Source organism: Ornithorhynchus anatinus, chromosome 9 (genome assembly GCF_004115215.2).
Source record: "Ornithorhynchus anatinus isolate Pmale09 chromosome 9, mOrnAna1.pri.v4, whole genome shotgun sequence".
NCBI lineage: Eukaryota > Metazoa > Chordata > Mammalia > Monotremata > Ornithorhynchidae > Ornithorhynchus > Ornithorhynchus anatinus.
Genome location: NC_041736.1, coordinates 23554251 through 23577751, shown reverse-complemented (window position 1 = coordinate 23577751; position 23501 = coordinate 23554251). Strand labels below are relative to the sequence as shown.

At 55.5% G+C, this 23501-nt stretch overlaps 2 protein-coding genes and 2 non-coding genes across 4 annotated transcripts; 2 read left to right on the top strand and 2 right to left on the bottom strand.

The window, feature by feature from the left end:
* The first annotated feature begins 1480 nt into the window (after positions 1-1480).
* On the top strand, positions 1481-2822 carry LOC120638619. Its single transcript, XM_039913109.1, has one exon. The coding sequence runs from the start codon at positions 1831-1833 to the stop codon at positions 2440-2442; it is 612 nt and encodes a 203-aa protein (XP_039769043.1). The 5' UTR covers positions 1481-1830; the 3' UTR covers positions 2443-2822.
* MIR1418 (microRNA mir-1418) lies at positions 1560-1683 on the top strand. The gene has a single exon (NR_034914.1). It is a non-coding gene; the product is annotated as a microRNA mir-1418 (primary transcript).
* A 9970-nt stretch (positions 2823-12792) lies between the features above and the next one.
* LOC114814401 lies at positions 12793-12930 on the bottom strand. The gene has a single exon (XR_003762199.1). It is a non-coding gene; the product is annotated as a small nucleolar RNA SNORA7 (small nucleolar RNA).
* A 288-nt stretch (positions 12931-13218) lies between these two features.
* DUSP19 (dual specificity phosphatase 19) lies at positions 13219-22247 on the bottom strand. The gene is made up of 4 exons (XM_029072603.2): positions 22015-22247; positions 19034-19080; positions 16601-16753; positions 13219-13570 (listed from the first exon to the last, which is right to left on the bottom strand). The coding sequence occupies exons 1-4, from the start codon at positions 22241-22243 to the stop codon at positions 13373-13375; spliced, it is 627 nt and encodes a 208-aa protein (XP_028928436.1). The 5' UTR covers positions 22244-22247; the 3' UTR covers positions 13219-13372.
* Between the last annotated feature and the right edge of the window lie 1254 nt (positions 22248-23501).

Sequence of the window (23501 nt, the reverse complement as noted above, 5' to 3'; positions counted from 1 at the left end):
CCCTCTGCAGTCTTCTCCTCCCGACTTTAACTCAAGCCCGAGGAATCTCAGCCCGCCCTTCCCCGACCGTGGACCTCTGGGGAATTCCCCGAATTGAACTCTTGAGCTCCTCGACGAAGCGGTGTCGTACAACTGTGCGGGGCCGGGTTCGGGGCCCAGGGGTGCTTTACGCCCCAGACTGGGCTACCAGGACGGGCCAGACTGCACCCACCCTCCAGGCCGGCCTTCCCCGTGCGCAACCGTCCCAGGTCCAAGGACGTTGGAAACGCTCGCCCTCGGCCAAATAAGCTGGGAAGGTCACCCCCTGGCCAACCACCGCCCCTCTCCCGGCTACCGGGAGATCTGGGGGATTATTCGTCCGATCCTGCGACCGCCACATCCGGCAGCCGGCCGGGAAAAGAAGTCAGTCGTCTCACTCCCGCCGACCGGATGGCCGCGAGGCCCCTCTGAGGTCACGGGTAGACAGCGGACGTCCCAGGCCCCCTTATCTGGGGACAGAAGATCTACATGTACATACATATGTGCATTTATTCCGAGAACTGAGTGTGTGCGTGTGGTCTCTGGAGGTGCAGCGGGCCACGGGCTCATTGGCAAATCACCACCCGCGGGAGCTCCGGTTCTGCTTCGGTCCGGGCGGGCCTCCCCCAGCCCGGAGAGCCCGGACCTCTGGACCGTCGGGGAGAAATTCCCCCCACTGCAACGGGCCAGTCACCCTGGTAGAAGACTCTTGGCCACGGGCCCCATCCCGTGCCATCCCCGTTTCCCCACTTCCTAATGTTCACCAGAAGCCCTGTCAGCCCCTCTGCTAATAATAATAATCGCGGTATTTATTAAGTGCTTACTATGTGCCAGCCACCGGACTAAACGCTGGGATGGACAGAAGCAGATTGGGTTGGACACAGTCCCTGTCCCAACATGGAGCTCACAGTCCTAATCCCCATTTTACAGATGAGCGAACCGAGGCCCAGAGAAGCGACAGGACTCACCCAAGGTCACACAGCGAGCGAATGGGTATTACCGTCGTACTGGACTCTCCCAGGTCCTTAGGACAGTGCTCTGCACACAGTACGGGCTCAATAAATAGGATCGAATGAATGAATGAAGGATCCGAGCCGGGTTTAGAACCCGGGTCCTTCCAACTCCCGGGCCCGGGCTCCAGCCGCTAGGCCACGCTGCTTCTCGGAGAGCAGTCGAGCGAAAGGCCGGATCCGGCCCCGCCTCGGGACCAGCCTTCCCGGGGGTTCTCTGAGGATGGAGACGAGTCGTCAGCGGGCCCTGGGCACCGGGCCCGAGGTCGATCCTCGTGCCCTCCCTGATCACCCCCTGATGGTTCCCTCGGCAGCTCTCGATGTCTGCCCCGTCTCGGGGTTCGGTATCCAATCGGGCTGCCCGGGGGTGGGTGGAATGGGGGGATGGGGGGTCGGCGTCCTCCGCCCCGTGCCGCCTGGCATTCAGCATCCCCGTGGTCTGGTTCCACCCGTCGCTTCAGACAAATGGAGCTCTCGAGGGTGCGCCGGGGGGGCGGAGATCTGCTGCGGTGTCCCCTTTATCGCATCCCCCTTCCTAACTTCAGCGCCGAGGGTGGACGTGGCCCTGGCCGAAGGCCGCCTCTGCCGCGGTTAGCCACCGCCTCCCCGCTGCCCCTCCGGTCCGGGGTCCGAGCCCTTGGCCATCAGTGACCAGAATCCTAAGCCTCCTGTCCCACCGGGACTCCCGCGCTGGGCATCTCGACACGGTTCGGATCAGCTGGAAGGAGGCGTTCTCCGATTCTTTGCCGAGGGCAGCTCGATCCTGGTCACCTGTGATTTTTATCACCGATTTCCCTTGAGCATGGAGGTCGGGGGCGGGCCTCTGGCGGCCCGATCGGTCCAGCCATCCGAGGCGGCGGCCATCAATCTCCCGGGGCTCCAAAAGTCAACAGTGACTAGCGAGAGGCTTGGGCCCTCCTCCCAGTCTTTCTCTTTATCCCCGACCTGTGCCGACTTCGGCCTCCACGGGGAGGTGGTCGGTGACCGGAGGGGCGGGGATCTCCCTGGAAGAATGCCCACCGGTGGCCCACCGCTCTGCCCTGAGAAGGGTCGATTCTTCCCCGACGCCCACGTCCCGTGGGGCCGTTTCTATGCCCTTTTGGACCGGGACGCTCCCGGGGTCAGCCCGGTACTCAGTCTCCGGTGTCCGGGGCGGCTCTCGGAAGGGACCTGCCGCTGCTCCCCCGCCCTCACCCTGAGATCTCTAACTGAAGTGCCAGCTGGCAATCCCTGGCAGGGCATTCCTCAGTCCCGGGCTCAGCAGCTCGATGGATCTAGTCTGTTTACGGTGGAAACTCTTCCCGTCTCCAGGGGCCGTTTCCCTGGTCGCAGGCCCCGGGGACGCCCCTCCCCGCTCGGCCTTCCGAAGTGCTTCTCCTTGATCACAGGTCCCTCCGCCTCAGCCGGCGGATAGAGCTTCGCCTCGGTGCCGGGGAGGGCCGAGCGGGCGCGATAACGGGGGCTCGGGGTGACGGAGATGTCCGGGTGACGGGATTATGGATTGCTACGGCGATTTCCCCACGGCGGGGGCAGACGGCGGCCAGCCCGGCCGCCGGCCGGATCCCTGTCGGTAGCCGAGGGAAGGGCGGTGGCCGTGGGAAGCGGCGCGGGCCTCTTCCTGCCTTTGGTCGGGGGTCTCGCTCGGGGAAGGGGGGCAGGAGACAATGCTGAATAAGCAGGGGAAAACCTGGGTCTGGGGTCCGTCCACGCCCTGCCTCTGGGCCTTGGAGAGGAGCCTCGATGGGAATTACAGTGGAGGTCAGCTCCACTGCTGGAGGGGCAGGGGATGAAAGGAGCAGAGCCCTAGAGTTGGGGGGCGGGGGTCCCGGGATCGGAGGCGACCGGGAGGAGCGATCCGTGACCCTGTCTCGGCCCGGGGGGGGGTCGTCACCGCCTCGTTCCGAATACCCGGGGATCCTCCGAAGCCGCGGGGCCCGGGGGGGGGGGGGGGGGGGAGACTGTCGGGAAGGTCCGGGCCACTGGTCCCCAGGAATGGGCTACTGGCCTCCTTGCGGAGGGCAGACATCTGCGACCCACGGGGCCATGTCTGACCCTTGGGCCCCACGTCTGGTGTTCTGAGGGAACTCCCTTTCTGCCCCCTCGCCCTCCTCTGGGCAACGCTGCGTCCTTCTCCTCATCGACGACTGCATCCTCGCCTTGGACCCGATGGTCCGGACTCCGGGAGGGCCTGTCCCTCTCGGGATCTTACGGACCACGGGTAGACTTAGGCCGGCCTCCCCGATCCCGTTCGATTCACTCAGGCCCTGAGACTGGAAGGGCCGAGGATATCCAGAAGCGGCGTGCTGAGAAGCAGCGTGGCTCAGTGGAAAGGGCAAGGGGTTGGGAGTCAGAGGTCATGGGTTCTAACCCCGGCTCCTCCGCTTGTCAGCTGTGTGACCTTGGGCAAGTCGTTTCACTTCCCTGTGCCTCAGTTACCCCATCTGTAAAATGAGGTTGAGGATAGTGAGCCCCACCCACGCGGGACAACCCGATTACCCGGTATCTACCCCGGAGCTTAGAACGGTGCCTGGCACATAGTAACCGCTTAACAAATACCGACATTATTGTCAGTGGATAGAGCCCGGGCCTGGGAGTCGGAAAGATGTGGGATCTGATTCCGGCTCCCCACCGTGTCTGCTGGATGACCCCGGGCAAGTCACTTCACTTCTCTGGACCTCATCCGTCAAATGGCGATTCAGAGCGTGAGGCCGAGGTGGGAAAGGGATCCCGTCCGGCCCGACTAACTCGGATCTACCCCGGTGCTTAGAACGGTGCTGCTCGGCACAGTGTCAGCACTCAAGGGGCACCGTAACGATTATTGTATCTGGGACCGCAACGAGGTGTGGCATTCTCATCCCTTCTTGGGCACGACTGCCAGCTCTCGGCACCAGGGTGATCTCTCTGAGGCTTCTGTGCCCGATGCCCCCCGGGTGTGGTTCACCTGCAGCCCCCTCGCCCTCCCCAGAGTTAGACTCTTGGCCCTCTGTTCTACTTCACCGGCTCAGGCCTCGGTTTCCCGAGACAAGGAAGGTCAGCCTTTCCACCTTGAAGGTGGCGACGTGCTAATTAATGCCCTCCTGCGCTAAGACTAAGACTCGCTCCTGCAAGGACTGAGTTTGCATAGTCTGAAGGCTCCTGTCCCGGTTCGGACGGTTCGGGCGGGCCTATGTGGGTGGGGAAATTCCCCTGCGGTCGTGAGCCGGTGGATCCGCCGGAAGGCTCTCCGCCTTTGGCCCCGCCGCGCGTCCTCCCCGCTTCCTCACTTCCCACTCTTCGCCAGAAGCCCCATCAGGCCTTCGGCTGTCCGGCGAACCTCGGAGAGAGGTGGAGCGGAAGGCCGGATCCGGCCCCGCTTCGGGGTCAGGCCCCTGAGGGGTTCTCTGAGGAGAGTGGGGAGTCCTCTAGACCGTCAGCTCGTTTGGGGCAGGGAACGTGTCTGTTTATTGTTATACCGTACTCTCCCAAGCGCTCAGCACGGTGCTCTGCACAGGGTAAGCGCCCAATAAGTACGATAAACTGAATGGTGGTTTCCCCAGGACCTCTCGCTCTGCGCCCCGGTTCCGGGTCCCGTTCTCCTCGTAGGCTGGCGTCGCCGCCCGTCACCGGGGCGGGGGCTGGCCGCCTCTGCCTTTCCAAGGATCTAATCGAGAGTACACATTGAGCTCTCACCGAGCACTGCACTAAGCGCTTGGTAGAGTACAGCGGGTAGCGGAGTGGACTAGTGGATGAAGCACGGTCCTGGGAGCCGAGTTCTAATCCCGGCCCCCGCCACTTGTCTGCCAGGTGACCCCGAGCGAGTCACTTCACTTCTCTGCGCCGCAGTTTTCTCAACCGCAAAATGGGGTTTCGGTACTCGTTCTCCTCCCTGTTTGACCGTGAGCGCCGTGTGGGGCAAGAACTACATCTCATCCGGCCCGATTAACCCGCGTCTACCCCGGTGCTCAGAACAGCGCTCGACCCGTAATAAGCGCTTGACGAATACCATGAAAAAATAGAGGCCTCAGACCCAATCTCAGCCCTCCAGGAGCTTACGGTCTAACGGTGGGGACAGACGGTAAAATATATTACGGGTAGGGGAAGCAAGAGATTAGAAGGACGTGTACAAACCGCTGTAGCGAGGGGGCAAGGAACACCCCAAGTACCTGAGTGCTTAGGGGGTTCGGAATCAAACGCACAGGGGACTCGATAGGGAGGGAAAACAGCGATGACAGAGAAGGCTTCCTTCCCGGATGAGATGTAAGTTTACAGGGCTGCGAAGACGGGAAGGGCGACGTTCCGTCCGACGTGATGGGGAGTGGGTACCGGGCAGGAGGGAGGGTGAGAGGACGAGGCAGAAGCCAGAGAGAAGAGAGCGAGGCGCCACGACTACGTCGGCAATAGAGAGTGAAATGTGCGGGCCGAGGTGTGGTGGGAGAGGAGCGGGTTTAGGTAGAAGGGACAGAAGTGATGGAGCGCCTTAAAGCCGTGAGGGTGAGGGATTTCCGCTAGATGACGAGATGGACGGGCAACCACCGGAGGTTCCTGACCAGAATGACGTTTCAGAGAAAAATCATAGGGGCGGCGGAGACGGGAGCTGCCCTGAATGGGGAGAGGAATTTCTGAGTTTCGTGGAGACCGCGTCTGTCCTTCCTGCAGACTGGTGGCGCACGGCACGGCGGGCCCGGGCTGCCGGCTGCCGGGAGGGGACGCGGGGAGAGGCGATGATGTCGGATGGGATGCTGCTGGAAGAGGAGGTTCTCCGAGTTCCTAGGAAACAGCACGGCTTCTCTCGCTGGGCCGGGGGCGGATGGCTAAGAGCGGACCGGGGTCGCTTCTCTCCTCCTTGCCTGAGCGAGTTCTGAACCCGAGCGGTCCGAGCGGTCCTTGGGAGGGACAACCTGCCCGGGCCTCAGGACGTGACCTCCCAGGTGTGTTCTCTGGGAGTCCAGCCCCAAACGAAGCCTCCCAGATTCCTCGAGGGTGGAGAGGAGGCCCGCTGTCCCTGAGGAAATCCCCCCAAATCCCGCACACGCGGTCAAATGCCGGGGGGCACCGAGGCCCCCTCTTTGCATTTAAGGACCGAAGGCCTTCCTCCCTCCGTGTCCCGCCCTGACCATCCCGTCTCCTCGGCCGCAAGGGAAGGGGCGGCCCGGGAGCCGCTCTCCCTCCAGGGATGGGGCCGGGGGCCGGGGGCCGGGGTCGGATCGCCCCGGGGAGGGCGGTCGGGTGGCCTGAGGCGACCGTCCCCCCCCAACATTGGACGGTCGTGGTCCCCGACACGCCGCCCTGTGCTCCTCGGGGATGTACCTTGGGAACCAAAGAAACAGGCTGCGGGGGGAAGAGGAGGGGAAAGGGCAGCTGGGGCTTCGGGAAGGACCTGGCCAGACGGGCACCATGACTTCAGAAAGGACTGGGCCGAATGACCCGGCAGCGAGCGCCAGTGCATTCGTATTAATGTCTGTCTGCCCCTCTACGCTGGGAGCTCATTGACGTGCGGGAAACGTGTCTGCTGATCCCGCCGGCTTGTCCTCTCCCGAGTGCTTAGAACGGTGCTCTGCACGGAGCACTCAGTGAATGCCGTCGACTGACTGATTACGCACACCTCCGTAATTCGTTTATATTAATGTCTGTCTCCCTCCTAGACTGTGAGCTCTCTATGGGCAGGGAATGTGCCCGCTAATCCTGTTGGATTTTACTCCCCCAAGAGCTTAGCACAGTGCTCTGCATGTAGCAAGCGCTCAATAAATACCACTGATGGATTACGTACACATCCGTAATTTATTACATTAATGCCCGTCCCCCTCTCTAGACTGGGAGACCATTAAGGGCAGGGAACGTGCCTGCAGATCTTGTGTACTGTCCTCTCCCGACCGCTCAGAACAGTGCTCCGCACGTAATAAGCGCTCGGTCGATACCATCGATCGGTTGACTGATTGACTGCCCGACCGGAGTCTGAGATGAGGCCGTGGACACCTCTGCAGGAGTCACGTTAGGGTTAAGGGGGACCACTAAGTCTGGAGGCTGCTGTTTCACCACACGGGGAAACAGGGTGATCTGATGATGTCACACAGCACGCCCCGCGACGTCGCGATGCCGAGTCCTGCGGCGGGGGCGGGCGGGGTACGTCCCAAGGCGGGTTGGGGGTGGAGGGGTGAGACCGTTCCTTCCAACTCCCGCCTTGGGGGTATAGGAGCAGCTGAAGCAGCTCTTTCTTGTTCCTCGGAAGGGGAGCTGAGACCGGAAGCCTAAGCATAACTGTGGCGCTTCTCCCTCCCTCTGCCTCAGGACGTCGTGCGTGTGATCTAGTGGACACATCGTGGAGTCACTGAGACCTGGGTTCCGGTCCCGGTTCCGCCACTTGTCTGCCGGGCGACCTCGGGCTAGTCATTTCACTTCTCCGAGCCTCAGTTACCTCATCTGGGAAATGGGAGGGGAGACCGTGAACCCCCTGTGGGACAGGGACTGCGTCCAACCGATTTGCTCGTACCTCCCTCGGCTCTCCCCTCTCAGGATGGTGCCTGGAAAGTTTCCAGCACTCTACCGGTCTCGGCCATGAGAGGGACGAGTCAAGCAGAGGCCTCCCCATTCCATTCCTAGCTTGGGCAGCGGCTAGCGAGCGGCAGACCATCTGCCACAAGTCAAAACTCACCCGAGCAGGGCGGCAGCGGCCCGGGAGAGAGTCGAGGGCGGAGGCGCGAGTTTACTGCGCGGAAGAAGGCAGGGTAAACCACTTCTGGATTTTTACCAGGAAAACTCTACGGATCCACTACCAGAACGACCGCAGATAGAAAGCGGGGCGTTCTGGAAGAGATAGGTCCACGGACCACTCGGCATAAAATAAGACCCCAGTGCTCAGTACAGTGTACAGAGCAGTACAGAGTAAGTGCTTAAAAATACCACAGTTATTGTTATTACTGAGTGAGAGGGAGGGAGGGAGGTGGAACTGGGAGACGTGGAGAGAGGGTAGGAATCGAGCATTTCCCTTCCCATTCTTCGGAACCTTCGATCTACACCCAAACCGCTCAATAAAATCCACTTTTTCACAGCGATTTTGAGTGTCCAGATGGTTCTCCGGGTCCGAAATCTTCACTGCCGATGGCCCAGATCAATCAGTGGTATTCGTTGGGCGATTACAGTGTGCAGAGGACTGTACTAAGCACTTACCCTGTACTGAGATCCAGCAAGGACTCCAGAGTTTGGGGCTGATTGCCAAACAAATGGTAGGTCTGTTAAGGTGTGGACTGCGGTCGGATAGTACTTGGACAATCCCGAGTGTTTCTGTGGGCAGGGAATGTGTCTGCCTACTGTTCAGTAAGCGCTCAACAGATAGGACTGAATGAAATCAGTGCCTAACCCTGCACTGTGGGGAGGATAGAGGAAGAGAGCGTTAGAGAAGCAGTGTGGTCTGGTGGATGGAAGGATCTGGGTTCTGATCCCAGCTCTGCCGCCGTCTGCGGCGTGACCGCGGGCAAGCCACTTCTCCGTTACCTCATCTGCAAAATGCGGATTAAATCTGTGAGTCCCGTGTGGTAACTTTATTACCTTTTATCTAGCCCCAGCGTTTTATACTGGCGCCACAGGAAGCGCTCAACAAATGCCGTTAAAAGAAAATAAACCCAGGTGTCCTATTCATCATCTAGACCAAAACACTGATTCTTCATAACGTTGGGGATAAAGTTCGGGATGAACCGTGGGCACGGTGGAGTTTCTCAGCCACTTGGCCGCTGAGTGAACTTGGGAAAGTCACTTCAATCGTCTGGGCCTCAGTTATTAAAATGGGGATGGAGACTGGGAGCCTCATGGGGAACAGGGGCTGTGCCCAACCCGATTTGGCTGTATCCACCCCAGCGCTTAGTACGGTGCCCGGCACGTAGTAAACGCTTCACAGAAGCCATTATTATTATTAGGAGGTGTATGTTTACATGTGGCGAAACCAGAAAAGGTTTGCGTGAGCTCTGGACTCAATCTTTCAGTGCGCCCCGTGAGCTTTCAACAGATGGAAGGCAGCAAAGGATAAGAAGAACGAGTCGATGGGAACGGCAGCTCAACCATTCCGTCCATTCTGCTTCTCTTTCCGCCAATCGATGTTTCGCTGACGTGGGTCTGGGCTGAGACCATCTGCTTGATTTTAGCGTCTGCCTCTCTCACCAGATTATGGGCTCCTTCAGGGGAAGGGATCATCATGCTCACGTTACTGTACTCTCCCGAACGCTCGACTGCCCAGAGCTGGCGCTGACAAATCTAGCGATTTGCCCGCGGTGTGGCTCCGGGCAAGTCATTTCGCTTCTCTGGGCCTCCTCCGTAAAATGGGGATTGATCAATCAACCAATCGATGGGGGCGTAGAGATACTTTTAAAGGACTTTGTGGAGATGGCTGCAGTCGTGAGATTGCTACAGAATAATAAAACCTCAGCCAAACGTGAACGGAATCAACTCACCAGGCCTGCAGTCTATGAAGTGACGGTGGAGGGTCGCTGACGGGCTCTTAAGAGCTGTTTCAAGAGGGTTTTCCCTCCGCAAATGAATTATAAAACCCCGATCGGTAGAAAGGAAGAAATCGTCCTCAACTTATATTACCGTTTAAAGTTTCCACGGATCTGTTTGTATCGACATGAATTTATCAGAGTAGGCAAAGTGCTGCATACTTCAGGATCGTTTTTTATAGTATTTGTGAAGTGTCTATTTGTGAAGCGTTTTTGTGGTTCTTGCGAAGTGTGTGTTAAACCACTCTTCTGAGTGTTGGGGGGTAGATATAAGTCAATTAGGTTGGACACGGTCCCCGTCCTACCTAGAGTTTACAGTCTAAATGAGAGGGAGAACTGAGGCACATTGAAGTTAACTGACCTGCCCAAAGTCTCACAGCAAGCATTTGGCAGAGTTGGGATTAGAACCCAAGTCCTCTGATTCACAATATGGTCTTTCCACTAGGTCTGCTTCTCCATTATTATGTGACTTTTTGTGTTAGCTATTCCTTGCTGTTTGAAAAGTGGGAGGCATAAGCCAAGTTTTAGAAGGCTTTTTCCCCCCTGAAAAAAACCCGTCCCCCGAAAGATACTTTTTGAATCTCGTGTTCAAGCATCTGAATCGGTCCTCGATGGGAAATTGGAAAAAACAAGCAGGGGAGGATTTCTGCCATAGGTCTTCCTCCTCCAAGTCATTATCCAGGTTACTAATCTTGAGGGTCGGGATTAAGCACAAACCCCCCCGAGTGGCTTTTTCTATTTTTCAAGTTTGAATTTTAAAAACAAAGTTGTTAAAGGACGGTTTCGACGGGACTGTCAACTAAGTTTTAAAAAAGACCGACCGCTCCTTTAAACAAGGGATCACTTCATCAACTGGACCATTTCCCTTTCCTGTCCTCTGACTTGGCAGATAATGGGAAAGAAAAAAAAAAGCTCATCTTTCTCTTCTGTCTGCTATTGGAAATAAATGTGAACTTCTTTTTTTCCTTCATATATAAGGAAATATAATAAAGGCTAGGGGAAAAATGTGGATTTTAAATAGATTTCTGGACCAAAACCTATCGTCACCACGGGCCTCTTTGTTGCTTAATGAGGGCTTTCCCCCCTGTAAAATAGGTGTGATTTCTGTATTTTTAGCCTCAATCGAATCCACTGAGCGCTTACTGTATGCAGAGCACTGTACTAAGCGTCTGGGAGAGTGCAACAATAAACACATTCCCTGCCCACAGTGAGCTTACAGTCTAGAGGGAGAGACAGATGTGAATATAAATATAACCCAAGTGAACTCAAATTTCTCTCGGAAATAACAAGCTAAATGTGCCTGGTGAGGCTCCTTCGCGAACGGATCCTACGCTTACACGTAGGTTTCCACCAACTTTGCCACCCACGGAAAACTGTGGCAAAGTTGCGGTTCGAGTCGGATCAACGGTAGGATTTGGGGGCAGGGTTGGGCTAGTGAGGTTTGGCAGGCTGGAAGCCCCTTGTGCGACAGGGATTATGTCCAAACTGAACGGTGAACGGTCAGAACGGCGTTTGACACATACTAAGTGTTTAATATTACAAAAGACAAAAACTAGAAAAAAAAAGATGTGGAATCCCCACTTTACAGTTGAGGAAACAGAGGCACAGAGAAGTGAAGTGACTCGCTCAAGGTCACCCAGCAAGCAGCTGGCAGAACCGGGATTAGAACCCAGGTCCTCTGACCCCCCCCCCCCCAGGCCGGGGCTCTTTCCATTAGGCCACGCTGCTTCGTAATCGTCAGACTGTGAGCCCGCTGTTGGGGAGGGATTGTTGTTGCTGTTTTGAATTGTTGTTGCTGTTGCTGAATTGTACTTTCCAAGCTCTCAGTACAGTGCTCTGCACACAGTAAGCGCTCAATAAATGCGATTGAATGAAGCAAAGGTGCCCCTCTGAGACGTCCAGCTTGGAGTGGGTTGTTACTGTTCTTGTCCATTTGGATTTTGCACTGGACTCTAAACCGTAAACTCACCGTGGGCAGGGAATGTGTTTATCGTGATACTGTACTCTCCCAAGCGCACACCGTAAGGGCTCAATAAATACCACTCATTCCCAACTTCTGACCCAAGATCTTCTGAAAGAATAATAATAATAATGTTGGTATTAAGCGCTTACTATGTGCCGAGCACTGTTCTAAGCGCTGGGATGGATAACGAGGTAATTAGGCTGTCCCACATGAGGCTCACGGTCTTAATCCCCATTTTACAGATCGAGATGTGAAGTGATTTGCCCACAGGACCCTGTGAGTGTCGGTAGAATGAAGGTAGAATGTTGGATTGTACCTTCCCAAGTGTTTCAGAACAGTGCTCTGCACACAGTAAGCGCTCAATATCTACCGACTGATGGAGAATTTAGGGACAGACAGACCGGGTCCAGCATGCCCGAGAGTGGCAAATGGAAACCCAAGCCTTCAGGAGCTAGTAAAGGCAGTCCTTCTTAATACTTAAAAATTTACCAATACGCTCATTTCTCTTCAGGGTAAGTCACTGCCTTGCAAGTCAACCAGGGCTTCGGCTTCTTTGGGAAAGAGCAAGGGCTTGAAACGGCCCCAGCGCTTAGAATAGTGCCTGGCACAGAGTAAACGCTTCACCAATACCATAATTATTCATTATTATTATTATTACGCTGATTGAACAATAAATTGGACGTGTTCCCTGTCCCACAGGGCCAGACAATATGACTGCATAAATCAATGAATAAAAACTGTAGACCGTAAGCTCTCTGTGGGCAGGGGTTGTCTCTACCCACTCTGTTGTATCGCGCTCTCCCGTGTGCTTAGTACAGTGCTCTGCACGCAGTAGGCGCTCAGCACCCCTGGTTGATTCACCGATTGATAAAACAACATTTAATAAGCAACGTACCTCACCCAGGCGATCCGAATAAGCACTCTATTCCTCCCCAACCGCTCCAGCGAAACGAGAAGTCGACGACACGGGGGAGAACGTGTTAACACACAAGGTAATAAATGGCCTCAGCCTCCATTTTATTGTAGGGCAGGAAGAGAAGAACTGGCTTTGCCAGGCGGCAGGATAACCACGGTAAACTAACTCAACTCGGAAAGAGAACTGGAATAGGATGCCATTCTACTGTCTTATGGCGTCGCCTGTGAGCCGTAGCGAGTCCGCGGGCACATCTCTCCCAGAACGCCCCACCTCCATCTGCGATGGTTCTGGCAGTGGATCCATAGACTTATCTTGGTAAAAAATACAGAAGTGGTTTACCGCTGCCTTCTTTCGCACAGTAAACTTGAGAGTCCGCCCTCGACTCTCTCCCGTGCCTCCGCTGCCCAGCGCGGGTGAGTTTTGACTCGTAGCAGATGGCCTTCCACTCACTAGCCCCTGGCCGAGCTAGAAATGGAATGGGTGGCCCTCTGCTAGACCCTCCCTCCCGCAGCCGAGACCGGTAGAGTCCTGGAAACTCTCCAGGTGTCGTCCTGAGAGGGACCATTCTGTTGTGCTCCCTCCCTAATATTTCTTTTAATGATATTTGTTAAGTGTTTACTATATGCCAGGCACTGTTCTAAGTGCTAGACTGTAAGCTCCTTGCGGGCAGGAAACAGGAAGACTAACTCCGTTGTATTATACGCAGCCCTCCCCGCCCCCGTGCCCTCCCTCCTCAAATCCGACAATTATTCTCCTTCCCTTCAAAGCCTTCTTCCGGGAGGTCTTCCCAGACTAAGCCCCTCCCAAGCGCTTAATACAGTGCTCTGTACACAGTAAGTGCTCAATAAATACGACTGAATGAACGAATGAATCTTCCCGGCTTCGGGGACCCAGATTAAAGGGATCAGAACGGTGCTCCTCACAGAGGAAGCGCTCAATAAACAGCACTGACGGATGGACCGATCCCACGAACCGTCCTCTCGTCTTCTCGGGTCGCCCCGGCCTATTGGCCGTCCTCGGCCCGTTGGTATCCGCGCAGCTGGTCCATGAAGCCCGAGTTCGGACAGGCCGCCGGCCTGGCGCTCTTCACCTCCGCCAAGGCCCTCGTCAGAGTCAGCCCCTCGCTCTTCATCAAGAACCCGACGACCACGGCCGCGGCCCTGGAGACGCCGGCGTTGCAGTGCACGAGGACCACCCCGCCCTGTGAGGAGAAAAAGGAAGCCGGCGCGTGACCTTCTCGTTTCGGGAAGCCGATCCGACCCGACGCACCGAGGGCAGGCGCTCTGAACCCTCTGCTCGCATCCGTACGACCCCCTGAGAAACGATACAGTGGGATGAGTCGAGAAGCGGAAGCAGCGTCAGGCCTGGGAGGAGCCTGGTTCTGATCCCGGCTCTGCCGCATGTCTGCTGGGTGACCCCGGGCAAGTCACTTCCCTTCTCTGGGCCCTGGTTCCCTCATCTTTCTACCGCCCACCCCGCACGCTCCGCTCCTCCGCCGCCCACCTCCTCACCGCCCCCCGTTGTCCCCTGGGCCACGTCTTCCCGCGGTCCCGGAAGGCCCTCCCTCCTCACCTCCGCCAAACTGATTCTCTTCCCCTCTTCAAAAGCCTACTTAGAGCTCACCTCCTCCAAGAGGCCTTCCCACACTGAGCTCCCCCCTTTTTCCCTCTGCTCCCCCTCTACCCCCCTCCCTTCACCTCTCCTCAGCTAAGCCCTCTTTTCCCCCCTTTCCCTCTGCTCCTCCCCGTCTCCCGTCCCACCCCCTCAGCACTGTACTCGTCCGCTCAACTGTACATATCTTCATCGCCCTAATCATCTTGTTAATGAGACGTACATCGCCTTGATTCTATTTATTTGCTATTGTTTTAATGAGATGTTCATCCCCCGATTCTATTTATTGCTATTGTTCTTGTCTGTCCGTTCCCCCGATTAGACTGTGAGCCCGTCCGAGGGCAGGGACTGTCTCTATCTGTTACCGATTTGAACATTCCAAGCGCTTAGTACAGTGCTCTGCACATAGTAAGCGCTCAATAAATACTACCGAATGAATGAACGAATCTCTAAAATGGGGGCAGCCACACCTGCTTCCTTCTCCCCTCCCACATTTCGCCCAGCTACGGTGAGAGCAGACGAGAAGACAGATGAGAAAGCATTTTGGAAACTAAAAAGTGTTATTTAAATATCTATATTTATAATGCCTACTCTACTTAATATTTACCAATAGCCCTGACTTTTTTCATTAAATGGTACTTGTTGAGCGCTTACTAGGAGCCAGGAACCGTATTAAGTGCTAGCAGAGACAAGCTAATCGGGTGGGACGCAGTCCCTGTCCCACATGGGGCTCCCAGTCCAAATCCCCGTTTTATAAATGGAACAACTGAGGCCCAGAGAAGTGAAGTGACTTGCCCAAGGTCACCCAGCTGACTGTTTTCCAACCTCTGGGTATTCATATTCTAACTGGTAAATTTTAAGTGGTGTTAATATCGGCGCAAGTTACTAGCTTTCCATAAAGACCAAGCAGCACACAGCACTGCATACAGTAAGCGCTCCATAAATACGACTGAATGAACGACCAAGAGACGGGGAATGATTTTAATGAAAAACAGACATGAATCTTTTACCAACTAGTCGACTTACGAATAGGAAAGCCTTATTTAGCTGTCTTGCTTTTTTTTTTTTCCCTTCTACCGACTGTACCTGCCAACTATCATCCCCATCGATAACGGCTTCTGGAATTCACCTCTGTTTTACTTCTTTTTATAAACCAGAAGCATCTGCAAAAGTTGCGAAGTGACCGTAAATGAATTACGCTCGCGATCTAAGAAAACGGTACGGCGATCGGTTTCCGCAGCGTGTGTCATTTAAGCCTGAAACGGAAACTGTAACGGGGCACCCGACCGAGGCCGCTGGGTGAAATGTGGGCCGGGTAACGTGAAAATGATATTACACACGAGAAAGAGAACACGGTGTCAGACGGACGCAAACGGGAGCCCGATACCGTAAATGATTCACGGCAGAGATGGAGCAGTTCTGATACCGGTCTGACTGGTGCTTTTAAAGAGTCCCGGGGTAAACGGGGCCCAGAAAACAGCGTGTGAAAGAACTGAGCGTATGTAGGAGGCTTCGTTCTCCGCTTTTCTGGATGGAGGAGTCACGGATTTGAGGGAGAGAAGGAACTGTAAAATGGCCACTGTGTAAAAATAGATGGATCAGAAAAACCCACGCTAAAGGAAGTGCTGCTATTTCCTACGTCTCTGCTAATTCTGTTGTAACGTACTCTCCCAAGCACTTAGTAGAGTGCTCCGCACCCGGTAAGCGCTCACTAAACGCCACTGATTGAAGAGGCACAGTGAGGTAGTGAAGAAGATCGGGTGATTCTATCGGGTGAATCGGGCAGTCCTATCTACTGAGTGCTTACTCTGTGCAAAGCACTGTACCGAGTGCTTGGGAGAGGACGATACAAGAGAGTTGGCAGGGTTCCTGCCCACATCATTACTATTATAATATCGCGGTACTTGTTAAACGTCCGCTATCTTTCAAGCGCCGGGGTAGATACAAGTTAAATGGGTCGGACGCAGTCCCTGCCCCACGTGGGGCTCGTACTCTCTCCCGAGCCTCTGCTGCCCCTGCTTCCTTAGAGGGAGAACGGGTATTAAATCCCCATTTTTTTTAAATAGTTGAGGAAACTGAGGCACAGCGAAATGAAGCGACTTGCCCAAGGTCGCAACCGGCAGAGTCGGAATCGGGACCCAGGTCCTCCGACTCCCAGGTCCACTCTCTTTTTGAAGAACAGTGGACGAAACAAGGGCCTAGAAGTCAGAAGGTCACGGGTTGTAATCCCGCCTCTGCCACGTGCCCGCTGCGTGACCTTCGGCAAGTCACTTAACCGCTCCGTGCCTCAGTCACCTCCTCTGTAAAATGGGGATTGTGACTCTGAGCCCCTTGAGGGGCAACCCGATCACCTTGTATCCCCCAGCGCTTAATCCAGGGTTGGACACAGTCCCTGTCCCACACGGGGCTCACAGTCGCAATCGCCGAATCCCATTAAAAGCCCAAAAAAACCTCCACTTGATTGTAACCGCTCTGTGAGTAAAGATCAGCTCTACCCAGTGCTCGGCAGAGTGCTCCGCACCCCGTGAGCGCTCAATAAATACCAGGGATGGACGCCCCTGCCCCGGCCGGGCATCGGGTGAGTGACAGCCCAACCGCCCCTTCCCCGACGACCGCTGACCTTCGATCTGCCTTCCTCAATAAACTCAAAGCATTCTGGAAAGTAAGATAGGACGTTGGTCTCGGGCAGATCCAGGATGGAAACGTTCTTATACGTGAAATCACCGAGGAAGGCGTTCTCTACTCCGTACGCCACGTTGAGGATGTGGGTGACCTTCAAGTGAACAAAAAAGGGGTTAACCTGAGTCCTTTTCTTGGCGTTTTCCTCTTATCGCTTTTCTTCCCCACTTACTATTACTGCTCCTTATTTATTCAATTTATTTATTTATATTCATGTATGTCTCCCCCTCTAAACTGTGAGCTCGTAATGGGCAGGGGGCGTATCTGTCTGCTGTTATACCGTACTCTCCCAAGCGCTCAGTGCAGCGCTCTGCACCCAGTAAGCGCTCGATAAATACGACTGAATGCATGAATGCTTATCTGTTTATCCCCAATAAGAAGGGTCACCCCATGCGGGATAGGGATTGATTTGAATCTGCTCCCCTGGTAATCACCTCGGTGCTCAGCTCAGTCTTTTGCTCAGACTAGTAATGATAATGTTGGTATTTGCTAAGCGCTTACTACGCGCAGAGCACCGTTCTAAGCGCTGGGGTAGACACAAGGGAATCAGGTCGCCCCACGTGGGGCTCACGGTCTTAATCCCCATTTTACAGACGAGGTCACTGAGGCCCACAGTCACAGAGCTGACAAGTGGCAGAGCCGGCCTTCGAACCCGTGACCTCTGACTCCAAAGCCCGGGCTCTTTCCACTGAGCCACGCTCATTCATTCATTCATTCATTCTGAGCGCCTACTGTGTGCACAGCACTGTACTAAGCGCTTGGACGGTACAATTCGGCAACGGAGAGAGACAATCCCTCCCCGACAACGGGCTCGCGGACCAAGGTCACACGGCGGAGCTTACTAAATACCCGTACTCCTCCTCCGCTACATTACTGTAGAACCCACAGCCAATCCTAAAGATTATACGGACCGGGAAAGGTTACTGCCCTAATCCTCCCTGGGCTGAGGATATTTCTGAAAGAAACTCTTCCAAGGAAAATTCTTGCTTCAGGCCATACGTTTTAGGCTTTAAGTGAAAACTGGTCCCCGACAATTGGATCATTTCCACTTCTGGGTCCCTGCCATAGCCTTGACTTCTCGCCCACGTCCCGCCTGCTCAAATCCGTCAGGCGATTCCTCTCCCCCCACCCTCTTAATACTAATAATGACCTTGGTATTTGTTAAGCGCTTACTATGTGCAGAGCACTGTGCTAAGCGCTGGGGTGGATACGGGATAAGCAGGTCGTCCCACGTGAGGCTCCCAGTCTTCATCCCCATTTGACAGATGAACCACCGGAGTCTCTCGGGGAGTGGGGGAACCCGGCCCGAATGTTTCCGTGGAAAAATGATCCGGGCAGCAGAGTGAAGTGTGGACCGGAGCGGGGAGAGACCGGAGGCTGGGAGGTCGGCGAGGAGCCTGAGATAAGCGGCGTGGCTCAGTGGAAAGAGCATGGGCTTTGGAGTCAGCGGTCATGAGTTCGAATCCCGGCTCTGCCACTCGTCAGCTGTGTGACAGTGGGCGAGTCACTTCACTTCTCTGGGCCTCAGTTCCCTCAACTGTAAAATGGGGATGAAGACTGGGAGCCCCACGTGGGACAACCCGATTCCCCTGTGTCTACCCCAGTGCTCAGAACAGTGCTCGGCACATAGGAAGCGCTTAACAAATACCAACATTATTATTATTATTATTATTAGATAAGTGTCAAGACAGGAGAAGTCCTTGGATTAGCACAGAAGCCCGACTGGATGAGAAGCGGCGGGGCTCGGTGGAAAGAGCCCGGGCTTGGGAGTCAGAGGTCATGGGCTCGAATCCCGGCTCTGTCGCTGGTCGGCTGCGTGACTGTGGGCAAGTCTCTGGGCCTCGGTTCCCTCATCTGTAAAATGGGGATGAAGACTGTGAGCCCCACGAGGGGCAGCCCCATTACCCTGTATCTCCCCCGGCGCTTAGAACAGTGCTCTGCACATAGGAAGCGCTCGACAAATGCCACCATTATTATTATGAGGCCACCTTAGTCAGGAAATCGGTCAGTCGTGTTTATTGAGCGCTTACTGAGTGCAGAACACTGTACTAAGCGCTTGGGAGAGCATAATATAACCACAGACATAGTCCCCGTCTGTTTTTACGAGACGTTCTTCCCCTCGACTCTATTTATCGCCATCGTTCTCGTCCGCCCGTCTCCCCCGATCAGACCGTGAGCCCGTCAGACGGCAGGGACCGTCTCTATCTGCTGCCGACTTGTTCATTCCAAGCGCTTAGTACGGTGCTCTGCACCTAGTAAGCGCTCAATAAATACTATGGAATGAACGAATGGGTTTACAACCTATAAGATAATCGAGATGACCTCAGTAGAGTCACCACAGAAGACAACGCACACAGCGTTCCCCATTATTTACCTTGTATTTTTTCAGGGTGTCCAGGTCATGAGCGGCATCTTGAGATCCTGTTAAAGATCATTCACGTCAATCAAATCGATCACCGGTATCGAATCGGCGCCTCCTCGGGGCCGAGTGCCGTGCCGAGCGCTTGGGAGAGTACGACGGACGGTGCCGTAGAGAACGATCGGAGGATCCCCAAGGGTTGATCCGAAGGATCTCCGTGCCGAGCAAAACTCGGTAGGATCTTCGGCGGGGGACGGGCTGGGGTAGGTGGGCGTTCGTTCGTTAATGATAATAATGAATAATGTTGGTATTTGTTAAGCGCTTACTACGTGCCGAGCACTGTTCCAAGCGCTGGGGTAGACACAGGGGAATCGGGTTGTCCCACGTGGGGCTCACAGTCTTGACCCCCATTTTACAGATGAGGGAACGGAGGCACAGAGAAGCGAAGTGACTCGCCCACAGTCACACAGCCGACGAGTGGCAGAGCTGGGATTCGAACTCATGAGCCCTGACTCCAAAGACCGTGCTCTTTCCACTGAGCCACGCTTATTCATTCAACGGTATTTATCGAGCGCTTACTACGGGGAGAGCACTGTACTGAGCGCTTGGAACGAACAAGTCGGCAACAGATAGAGACGGTCCCTGCCCTCTGACGGGCGCACGGTCTCATCGTGGCTCAGTGGAAAGAGCACGGGCTTTGGGGTCAGAGGTCATGGGTTCGAATCCCGGCTCGGCCCCTCGTCGGCTGTGTGACTTTGGGCGAGTCACTTAGCTTCTCGGTGCCTCCGTGACCTCATCTGTAAAATGGGGACGAAGACTGTGAGCCCCACGTGGGACAACCCGATTCCCCTGTGTCTACCCCAGCGCTTGGAACAGTGCTCTGCACGTAGGAAGCGCTTAACAAATACCAACGTTATTAATCGGGCATAACCCAGGGCCTCACGGCGAAACGGTTCGGACCCTGCAGAATACCCCCGCCCTTTTCTGTGAGGGCACCTGCTCCCTCCCTCTGGCGAGGGCATGTTTCAAGTCAATGAGACAGACTTGGAATCTCTAACATCTTTCTAGCTTCACTACGAGAGGCCGCGTGGCCTGCCGGAAGGGGCCGCCACTCATTGGGTCGTATTTTTTGAGCGCTTACGGTGTGCGGGGCACTGCACTAAGCGCTTGAAAATCAAGTTCTCCCTGAGAGGTAGGACACCTGGGATCTAATCCCAGTTCTGCCCCTCGCCTACTGCGTGACGCCGGGCAAGTCACTTGCCTTCTCCGAGCCTCACTTTCCTCATCTGTAAAATGGGAATTAAAGATCCATTCTCCCTCCCGGTTATACAGTGCTAAACACGGGGCTTGGTACACAGTAACCACCTTGAAAAAGGTATTTATTAAGCATTTACTACACGTCTACAACTGCTCTGAGCGCCGGGGTAGGTATAGGGTGGCCTAATAGAGCACGGGCTTGGGAGTCAAAGGGATCTGGGTTCGAATCCGTTCACTACTTGCCCGGTGTGTGACCTCGAGCAAGTCACTTCACCTCTCTGTGCCTCGGCTACCTCATCTGTCAAATCGATCGAATTTACTGAGTGCGGCGCGAGCGTGGCCTGGGGAGTCGGGGGACGCGGGTTCTGATCCCGGCTCCGCCGCTGGCCTGCCGTGCGACCTGGGGCAAATCTTCACTTCTCTGTGCCCCAGTTCTCTCATGTGCAGAATGGGGATCGTGACTGCGAGCCCCATGTGGGACGGGGACCGGGTCCACCCCAGTGCTTAGAACAGTGCTTGGCACGTAGTAAGGGCTTAACAAATGCCACAGTCCTTATTACGATTTAGCACACTCCGCTACGCGCTTGGGAGAGCACAGTATGACAATGACGGACACAATTCCGTTGTCGGGGAGGGATCGTCTCTCTCCGTTGCCGAACCGTACTGTCTAAGCGCTAGGTACAGTGCTCTGCACACAGTAGGCGCTCAATATGAATGAATGAAAGAATGAATCAGCGTGGCTCGGTGGAAAGAGGCCGGGCTTTGGAGTCAGAGGTCACGGGTTCCAATCCCGGCTCTGGCCCTTGTCAGCTGGGTGACTGGGGGCAAGTCACTTCACTTCTCTGGGCCCCGGTGACCTCATCTGTAGAATGGGGATTAAGACTGTGATTCCCTTGGGTCTCCCCCAGCGCTCAGAACAGTGCTCTGCACATAGTAAGCGCTTAACAGACACCAACGTTATTATTGCCCGCCCACAAAGCAGCGTGGCTCAGCGGAAAGAGCCTGGCCTTGGGAGTCAGAGGTCACGGGTTCGACTCCCGGCTCTGCCCCTTGTCGGCCGTGTGACTGGGGGCAGGTCACCTCACTGGGCCTCAGTTCCCTCAGCTGTAAAATGGGGGTTAACTCTGAGCCTCACGCGGGACAACCTGATGACCCTGTATCTCCCCCAGGCAAGTCACTTAACTTCTCTGTGCCTCAGTTCCCTCATCCGTAAAAGAGGGATTAAAAGTGTGTGAGCCCCACGTGGGACCACCCGATGACCCTGGGTCTCCCCCAGCGCTTAGAACAGTGCTCGGCACCTAGTAAGCGCTTAACAACAACCAACATTATTATTAGAACGGTGCTCTGCACCTAGTAGGCGCTTAACAAATACCAACATTATTATTATTAGGACAGGGCCCGCCCCCCAAAAGAGCCTGGGCTTCGGAGTCAGAGGTGAGGAGTTCGACTCCCGGCTCTGCCACTTGTCAGCTGGGTGACCGTGGGCGAGTCCCTTCACTTCTCTGGGCCTCGGCGACCTCACCTGTAAAACGGGGATGAAGACTGGGAGCCCCACGTGGGACCACCTGTGTCTACCCCAGCGCTTAGAACAGTGCTCGGCACAAAGTGAGGGCTTAACAAACACCAGCATTATTATTATGACCTGACACCTCCCCGGGCGCTCCGTACAGTGGCCGGCACCGGGCAGGGGCGGTCGGGAGAGATTATTTTTCAGAGAGGGGGGCGGCTCCTTCACTCACCCAGCAGCAGCCAGGGCTGAACGGCTCCGACTTGCAGGTCGAGGCTGAGGTCCCGCACGTACCCATAGGCCTCCGCGGCGCGGGGCTCCACTGCCTCGACCACGTGACCGCGAGCATCCTCCCACCTCTCCAGCAGCCTGCGGCCCGTCACCGTGGTGACCCGGGTGCGCTGCTTCCGCAGCTTGGCCCGGGAGAAGGCGCGGACCTCCTGCTGGACCAGGGAGTGCATCACGTGGTCTGGGGCGCGGGGGGCGGGGGGGGGAAAGGGGCGCGCGGTCGCTTAGCAACCGGGCCCCGGGCATGCGCCGAGGGGGTCCGGCCGCGCGCCGCGGGGGTCCGGGCCTGCGCAGAGGAGCTCTTTCTTCCCCCTTCCGCAATGTAACGAGGCCTCCGATTGGCCACACAAAGCCCGCCTCTGATTGGACCCCAGTCCCCAGTCCCCGCCCGGCCGGTGAGGCGTTTGGGCCCGGCCCGCCGGGCTGTCAATCAACCAACCTATCATTCATTCATTCATTCGTTCGTTCGTTCGTTCATTCAATGGTATTTACCGAGGGCTTAACTGTGTGCAGAGCACTGTACTAAGCGCTTGGGATGGACAAATGGGTAACAGATAGAGCCAGTCCCTGCCCTTTGATGGGCTTACAGTCTAATCGGGGGAGACGGACCAAAAACAGTGGCAATAAATAGAGTCATTTATTCATTCATTCATATAATAAGAATATTGGTATTTGTTAAGCGCTCACTATGTGCAGAGCACTGTTCTAAGCACCGGGGTAGATAGAGGGGAATCAGGTTGTCCCACGGGAGGCTCACAGTTCATCCCCATTTTTACAGATGAGGGAACTGAGGCCCAGAGAAGTGAAGGGACTTGCCCAAGGTCACACAGCAGCCAAGTGGCGGAGGAGGGATTCGAACCCATGACCTCTGACTCCCAAGCCCGGGCTCTTTCCACTGAGCCACGCTGCTGTTGGTGTTGGTTAAGTGCTTAGTATGTGCAGAGCACTGTTCTAAACGCTGGGGGAGACACAAGGGAATCAGGTTGTCCCACGTGGGGCTCACAGTCTTCATCCCCATTTTACGGATGAGGTCACTGAGGCCCAGAGAATAATAATAATGTTGGTATTTGTTAAGCGCTTACTAGGTGCCGAGCACTGTTCTAAGCGCTGGGGTAGACACAGGGGAATCAGGTCGCCCCACGTGGGGCTCACGGTCTTCATCCCCATTTTACAGATGAGGTCACTGAGGCCCAGAGAAGTGAAGTGACTTGCCCCCAGTCACCCAGCTGACAAGGGGCAGAGCCGGGATTCGAACCCGTGACCTCTGACTCCAAAGCCCGGCCTCTTTCCACTGAGCCACGCTGATTCATTCATTCATTCATTCATTCAATTATTCATATTGAGCACCTACTGTATGCAGAGCACTGTCAGCTGTGTGACTGTGGGCAAGTCACTTCACTTCTCTGTAAAATGGGGATTAGAACCGTGAGC